The following is an 8,439-nucleotide window of genomic DNA, read 5'->3' as shown; positions in this document are numbered from 1 at the left end:
TTAATTTTTGTACAATATTCTTTTTCTTTTTGTATTCTCTGATTTTCAAAAAACAATCCAATTTCTTTTCGTAGTTTGTAAGCTCTACTTAGAACTTTCATCGCACAAAATTTACCCCTGCGGGGGTAATTACCCCCAGGTTAGGAAACACTGATATAGAAGAACTACAAAACTCTTCTCGATAGGCGTTTCACCAACTATCTTGGCATCATCAGCAAGAAAAAACTGGAAAAGTAGGATATCGAGCATTCAAGTATCACTTATTAGATAAACACTCGTACTGGGGTGTAATACCTAGCGAAAGCTATGTATGGTAATCTAAATTCTATCTTCAGGAAAAGAATGATTTCATTAATTCATAATTTTTTTAAAGGCCGGATCTGTCTCCCATACAATGTAAATTACGGCAAGACCGAGATTGTTTACATAAACAAGTTAGATACCTATATCTTTCACGTAACTCAAGATTGTGAATACGGCCATATCATAATCCCAGCATTGAAAGTTTTGTCAACTCATCGAAATATGTTTTCTGATGATTTCCGTTGCACGTGGGCGAGGGTTAGAAAGAACGAGTCGGAGGGGACAATGAATATCCGTGATGAGGTTCGAAAACTTGAGAGTTTGAAGGATTCTCTTGACGGTCAATCAAGGACTGTATTTTGTTTTGGGAGACAGTTTTCCTGGGTGGAATCTTTAATTTTGTTATTCTTGAAAAACAGGCGGTTAGCGCGATATTGGGTAGTCGTTTATTCTGGAGCAAAAATTGAGCAGTGTAGTCAGGGCAGTAGCAAAAAGAAAAACCAGGGGGGGAGGAAATCCAAATTTTCCCAACCCCACCATCAAAATTTCCCAACTTTGGAAAAAACGAAAGCCAAGGGATTAGTTACTACTATAATATATTCTGTTTCTGTTTTTTCCGTTAACCAGCTGTCGCACCCCTACGAACGACAACCCTCAGAAGTCGAAACTTGTGCGAGCTAAGGATTAACGAGGTCTTACCTTTTAACGTGTGATACCTCACACGGGTTGGATGATAGCAAGTGAAGATCGACCACCGACCAACACGGCAGTCAATTCGAGTGAGTGAACAAAGCACCCACGCCGAACCGCTTGGCTACCGACCGACCATATTAATTTTGTTACTTATAGCTATCCAAAGATTGGCTGAATGCTTATGCCCGTTAGGGTATGCACAAACAAAAATAAATTTTGGTAATTATGAAAATAATAATGGGAATTATTCTACTTTGGACCAAGGTCCTTGTTCTTCCACAATATCCACCATGTATAGAAATATTCAATACAAATGAAAGAAAACAACACAAATAATATTGTGCTTATTGTTTTCTATTATTATTTTTTCTATCTTCACGGCCCGTAATTTCCCAACTTTTCTAAGTCGAAAAAACAGCGAAAAGTTGAGAATTTTGTAAAATTGTCACTTCAAAGTTTATGGACTGTCTCTTACTTGGGAGAAATTGAACTTTCTTGAAGTTTTCAAACAACTCAGAATTTCAAAGTATGGGATCTCCAAGTTATGCATGTTGGAATATCCCAAAATTCTTCTGGTTCTGTCCCTTATCTTATCACCTCTCCCTTTCTTTTCTCTCATTTTTATTTTTTTAATTTTTTTTTTCATTTTTTTACTTATTTTTTTCTATCTTCACGGTCCAAAATTTCCCAACTTTTTCCCAAGTCGAAAAAGCAGGGGGGAGGCTCCCCCATTCCCCCCATGGCGACGGCCCTGATGTAGTGCAAAAGTTCAAATAGAGGATGAGCAGGAAAAAATGCAGCGGTGAGTTAAATATACATGTGTACTAACCATTTGATGATTTTGGAAATGAGTTAGCTATAATAAATTTGTATACAGAGTGGACCTAATAATTTCCTTATAGATATTTAGCGGTCAGGAATCATCGGCCAAGTTAGAGTATTTCGTCACTCTCGTATATTATAGTAATTGCCAGCGAAGGCATAAATATTGAGTTTAATTTTTTTCGAGATTTGGTTATGATTATTGTTTTTTAATTTTTTTTGGTATTTTTGTGGCTATTTTGTTGTATATTTTTCCCTTACTTCCTTTATTATTGAATATAGTTTCTTCTGAAGGTAAGATCTTTTCTCTCTGCAACCTCCTTTTAGTACAGGAGATGGAATTCAAGCCTCTTTCGGATTGGCTTAACATCCAAAAGAAAACCACTGAAGTACTACAGGCCATGGAAAAACTTAAGGAGGCGCTTACTTCGGAGATGCTACTCATATTTCCAGACTTCTCTCAACCGTTTATAGTGGCAGCAGATGCATCAGGATCAGGAGTCGGAGCAGTTTTAAGTCAAATGAAAGATGGGTATGAAATACCCATAGCTTACGCCAGTCGCAATTTCAAGAAAGCGGAACTTAATTATTCAACGACGGAAAAGGAATTATTAGGGGTGATTTTTGGAATCCAAATATTTCGATGTTACTTATATGGAAACAAATTTACTATCAAATCAGACCACTGACCGCTTAAATGGCTATTAACTTTGAAGGATCCTGGCCCCATGAATATGATTTCACCATTATTCATCTAAAAGGTAGACTGCACGAAAACGCCGATGCATTGAGTCGAATGTACGATAAAGGTGATAATTACATTGACCTCAAGTTTGAGGAATACAAGGAGTATAAGAAACTACATCAGTTGCCGACTATGAAGAATCTTACAATGAGACGAGGAAGTTTGTTCTCAGCACCAGAAGAGTGGGCCTTGGCGCACTGCTTGTAAAAAATTTCGCGATGGGAGCTGGAATTGCAAGACAGTTCAAGGAAATCTACGGATCTCTAGACATATTGACCCAGCAAGGACTCCCCGAGCGAAACTTGTATCATGTGGTAACTAAAGATCAGTTCTGGGCGAAACCTTCTTATAGGACCTTGTGGAACGCCTTACGACAATTGAAGGATAGTTGCGAGAAAAATAAGGACCACAGGTTAGCTATGCCAAAAATAGAATGTGGACTAGACAAACTAGACTGGACCGATGTTCAAAAGATGATTGAATTCTTGTTCCACAATACCAAGCCGAGATAACTCTGCCACGAGTTATTTAACTTGAACCAGTTTCTTTTGTGAAGTGTAGAAACAGTCACGGACGGAGCCCTACCTTGTAGGGGCAAACCACACCCAGTAGAAAGGAAGAAGCAGCGAGATAGCCACATCTAAGGTCAACACCATCACTTTGGGAGTAACCTAACTTATGCTCGGCTTCATCAACCAGGTGAAGCTCTCAAATAGCCGGCGATTGTGACGACGACGCAACAAGAAAGTCGAAGTATCTTTTCCGGAACCACCCTTTGCAACACGCGAGGACTTGATTGATCAAGATCACGAGAGTGATTATGCATTGTGGGATGCAAAGTCACAGTTTGATTTTGGCCGAAGGAATTTTAAATTACATGAGCCGACAAAGCCATATTTTATGAGCGGACTGATGAGATGATTTTATGCGATCTTCCGAGTAATGAAGTATATCCCAAGAGTAATAAACCAAAGGGCGTCCATTTGTATCAGGCGTTAGGGTGCGGCTTAGTGATACCAGCCAGTCTATGAACACCTCAACGGTACCTATGGGCCTTCCACCAAATCAGTTGTAGAACGAGTCAAGCCTATAAGCCATGGCTCAACCCCAACAGAGTGTTGATGAATTTCAACGTCCTCTAGTTCTACAAAACTGTTATCATATCCCACATAGACAGTCTAAACGAATACTTAACCCCAAGGAGTAGTGCGCGAATGTCGGAAACGGACTGTAGTATATACGAGCGCGAACGACTTCGAACCCAGTCCAGCAGTGCAGTCGCACCGACACACATACTATTTTGTCATATATGCTGATTTTGACTTGTTATTTTTTCCATTATTATCTAAAATAAGTTTGTTGGAAAAGTTATGGCATTGTGCATACCCAGAACCTTTTCGTAGGGGAGAGTGATGTAATACCTAGCGAAAGCTATGTATAGTAATCTAAATTCTAACTTCAGGAAGAGATAGATTTCTTCAATTAATAATTTTTTTAAACGCTGGATCTGTCTCCCATACAATGTAAATTACGGCAAGACCGAGAGTGTTTATATAAACACTATTCATCGGAGTGTTTTGAAAAGTCAGATACCTATATCTGTCACGTAGCTCAAGATTGTAAATACGGCCATATCATTATTCCAGCATTGAAATTTTTGTCAATTCATCGAAATATGTTTTCTGATGATCTCCGTTGCACGTGGGCGAGGGTTAGAAAGAACGAGCCGGAGGGGACAATAAATCCTTGATTTCTTCCTGGCTTTTGAAAGAATCGTTTATTCTGGAGCGAAAATCGAGCAGTGTAGTGCAAAAGTTCAAATAGAGGACGAGCAGGAAAAAAGGCAGCGGTGAATTAAATATACATGTGTACTAACCATTTTATGATTTTGGGAACGAGTTAGCTATAATAAATTTGTATACAGGGTGGACCTAATAATTGCCTTATAGATATTAAGCGGTCAGAAATCGTCGGCCAAGTTAGAGTATTTCGTCACTCTCGTGTATTATAGTAATTTCCGGCGAAGGCACAAATATTGAATTTATTTTTTTTTGAGATTTGGTTATGGTTGTTTTTCAATTTTTTTTTGTATCTTTGTTCTTTGACTATTTTGTTGTATATTTTTTCTTTATTTCCTTTATTATTGAATATAATTTCTTCTGAAAGTTTTAAGCAGGCTTTTATTTCAAAATCTACCATAGTAACCTCTTGGAAGGAAGAGTCTGCAAGTTTTTCTTTTTAAGATCTTTTCTCTCTGCAACTAAAGACCTCCTCTTAGTACAGGAGGTGAATTCAAGCCTCTTTCGGATTGGCCTTACATCCAAAATTTGATGTGGAGAAACTCGCATCTGGTGACAGCTATAAACCCGTAGATGTTTCAGTGGAATACGTATGTAGGTATAATAATAATAGTAAATCCGTTCCGGAATTACTACAGGGGAGGGAAAAGTTTTGTGATTGGCTGCTTGAAAACTATACAGATAACCCAAATTTTATCAACGTTATTGACAGATTCACAAATAGTGATATATTTAATAGGCAGAATACTGGACTGAACAAAATTAATATACAATAATATTAAAGGGCAATTTTCAAGAGAGATTTGACGTCAATGTCTGAGCTAGTGTCGTTGGAAACAAAATAGGAGAATTACATTCACATAGCTTATTTAGAGGTCCGATACCATATATATCTTTATTCTATGCTTATTATTGATCTACAGAATACACTTTTGTTACTTTTAATTCATTAGGTTCCTAGATATACAAAATCACGCATTTGTCTCTGTCTGAACATTCTGAATTTCTCTCAATACATTGGATTGACATTGGAGGAACGTCTTCATTTCTTCTTCAAGTTCTATCATGATTATTCATTACTTTATTATCTATTCATTAAGTTTTCAAATGATGAAATATTTTTTTTAATCAACATACACATAATCTTAATTCTATACTTCTTTAAAATCCCTGACAAAGTAAAAAAACTACTTTTAGTTTGTGCCTTCATTTTTGGCTACAATTTTAGGCTAATTTTGTACAAATTGTCAAATTACTTTGTTAGATTACTCGTATTGCTTATACTATCAATCCAACCGATCATAAAATGAAAGATAAAACTGGAACCTCTGGCGTATGATAAATCCAGTAGTAATAATTTTTCCAATCATCAAAAATGCAATATTCTTCTCGATGTTAGTTTCTCCAACCAAGTTGAGGTCTCCAGAATATGAAGAGAACTTCATTTTAAGATAAGAGTACTGCATTTTTGACGATTGAAAAAGTGTTTTTGTGGATACAATTAAAAAATGATAAAAAAAAGCAGCAAAAAATCTTATGATCCGTCAAAAAGCCTACAATGAACAAAGAGTTGAGATAAACTTTCTGAAAAATAACATATATTTGGATTGTCCTTTCAGAACCCCATATAAATAAACAAGTAGGTTTATATTTTTTAAGGTTATATTTTATTTTGATTTTAGAATTTAACTTAATTGCTTTAAATTCAAATAATATTGTGGTTCATTTCAACAGATGTTCAAAGGCATTGCCGTTTTGTTCTAAACAAGAATATATTCTTTTTTTGCATACCACTATTTGTAGCTTTCTGTATGGAGTCAGGAATCAAATTATTGAAAGCTCTCAGAACCCTTCGTTTCATGTTTTCTTTATCACTCACAGGATCCGCATAAACATTTTCTTTAATATATCCCCAGATGAAGAAGTTCAATGGCATCAGGTCTGGAAACGAGGAGGAAATTTAAATTACCCATTGTACCAAAGCCACTGATCTTCGAACATCCCAGTCAACAACCCAGCAACGATATAGTACTATATGCAGGGGTTCCATCCATCTGATACCATAACTTGAAACGGTATTGTTCAGAAACATTCCTTATGGATTCACCACATTCCTGATTATATACGAATATCTATTCAAATTCTCTTTATAAAGATATAATCATAAAATTCGGTCTTCCCTTATAGTGCAAAAAAACATTAAAACTCCATGAATCCTGGAAGTTGCGCTGGCGAACGAGCTTTGGATTTTCTGCCGCCCAAAAATGACTATTATGGCGGTTAAACATACCAATCTTGGCAAATTTGGATTCATCTGTCCATATCATGTTCTTTATGAACTCAGGGTTCTCCTGTATCTTGATAAGAAACCATTCGCAGAATTCCACTCGTACAGGTAAGTCGTGAGGTTTCAGATTTTGAATCTGGTGATATTTGAAGGGACACGCCACTTATGTTTGATTAAAATCCGGTTTATTGACTGTCATAGGTATATTAATAATAAAACATAGTTGTTAGTTTCCAGTCCTGTATATTAAGATCTTTTTATACACGAATGTTTTTCATGTAGACTTGCTCTAAAAACGCAGTCGAGTACTTACCGTTGTTGGAGATACAATAAAGTGGTACCATACAGGAAATATCATTTTTATTTGCACGATAACATAACAATTGTCGACGAGGACATTTCGCAATCCGCGCAAAATCTAGTGAAAGTGTCGAAGTTTGTGTGAAATGGCATCAGGTTCGGGTTTATTAGGAACAATAAACACTTTTGATCCAAACAATTCAGACTTCACAGTATTTAGTGAAAGATTGAGTCAATTTTTTATTGCAAATAAAGTGAACGATAAAGGACAAAAAAAGGCTATACTTTTGAATTCTTTATCAGAACAGTGTTATGTTTTACTGAGAAACTTATGTGTTCCCGATTTACCAAATTCTAAAAACTACGATGATTTGTTAATTTTGCTTGAGAATCATTTCTCCCCAGTGAAATCGTTCTTTGCACAACGTATGAAATTCTATTCAGCCCGACGAGTTTTAAACGAAAGTGTCGTGGAGTGGAAAGCCAGGGTGAAAAATATGGCCTCAAAATGTGGTTTCGGATCCGAATTGCAAATAGTTATGCGTGATATTTTTGTCATCGGCATCAATGAAGAAAAAATTATGGATAGATTGTTTGAGGAAGATGCCTCAAAAGCGGATGTTACGATACAAACTTCACTTAAATTGGCTCTCTCGAAAGAATCAGCTTTGAACGAACGTACTATCAGGGAGAGCTTTGCTATAAATTCAAATGCAAAGGAAATAAAACAAGAAGTGGAAGTCAACTTTAATAGATATCGATATAATCCGAAAAATCCGTCGAACTCATTTCACAAAACCTATACCAAGGAGAATTCCAGTTGGGGAGCCACAGTTCGACCCAAAGAACAGAACAAGAACTATCGTCAAGGGGTAAGCCACCCTAACCAATCAAGTAAGTGCACAGTATGTGGGCGCTTCAATCATTTTCCTAAGGAATGTTCATATAAGGAGTGCATATGCCACAAATGTGGCGACGTCGACGTGTCGACGTCGGGGGCACCATTACATAACTGATGATATTTCTAGTGATGCACTAACCGATAATTCAATTTTTTGTATTCGTGATGATAATAATGAAAATGAACAAGTACCAAAAAATTTTGATATTTTTAAGCTAGATATAGGAAGTATGGATTCATTTAATAATGTGAAACCTACTTATATTAAATTGATTGTAGAGAATATACCTATAAATTTCGAAATAAATTCAGGATTCGCACACTCAGCGATTTCAGAAAAGTTATTCAAAAAACATTTTATGAATTACACTTTATATGAAAACGATTTATCTCTTCGAGATTATGTAGGTATAAGTTTTCAACCAAAGGGTTATTTAATATTAAATGCCATTTTAGAGAATAAAACGTACTCCTTGAAGTTGTACGTTATTCAAAATGGAGGGCCCCCGCTAATTGGAAGAAACGAAATGAAACTATTTAAAATCGAAATTTGCAAAATTAATTTTAGTCAACAAGTCGATGTGAGTCA

At 36.2% G+C, this 8,439-nt stretch overlaps 1 protein-coding gene and 1 pseudogene across 1 annotated transcript; both read left to right on the top strand.

Moving 5' to 3' along the window:
* Positions 1-2,781: 2,781 nt before the first annotated feature.
* LOC111511966 (ADP-ribose glycohydrolase OARD1 pseudogene) lies at positions 2,782-3,075 on the top strand (annotated as a pseudogene).
* Positions 3,076-7,095: 4,020 nt separating this feature from the next.
* Positions 7,096-7,965, top strand: LOC141481547 (uncharacterized). The gene has a single exon (XM_074173173.1). The coding sequence runs from the start codon at positions 7,096-7,098 to the stop codon at positions 7,963-7,965; it is 870 nt and encodes a 289-aa protein (XP_074029274.1).
* The last annotated feature ends 474 nt before the right edge of the window (positions 7,966-8,439 follow it).

Source organism: Leptinotarsa decemlineata, unplaced genomic scaffold (genome assembly GCF_025532065.1).
Source record: "Leptinotarsa decemlineata unplaced genomic scaffold, Ldec_3_MD MMD2_tig00000199_RagTag_RagTag, whole genome shotgun sequence".
NCBI classification, from domain to species: Eukaryota; Metazoa; Arthropoda; class Insecta; order Coleoptera; family Chrysomelidae; genus Leptinotarsa; species Leptinotarsa decemlineata.
Note: the sequence above shows the minus strand (reverse complement) of the source record. Positions and strands in the feature narration are given on the sequence as shown.

Excerpts from the sequence above, each read along its gene's own strand:
- LOC141481547 (XM_074173173.1), top strand. The coding sequence starts at position 7,096 with ATGGCATCAGGTTCGGGTTTATTAGGAACAATAAACACTTTTGATCCA.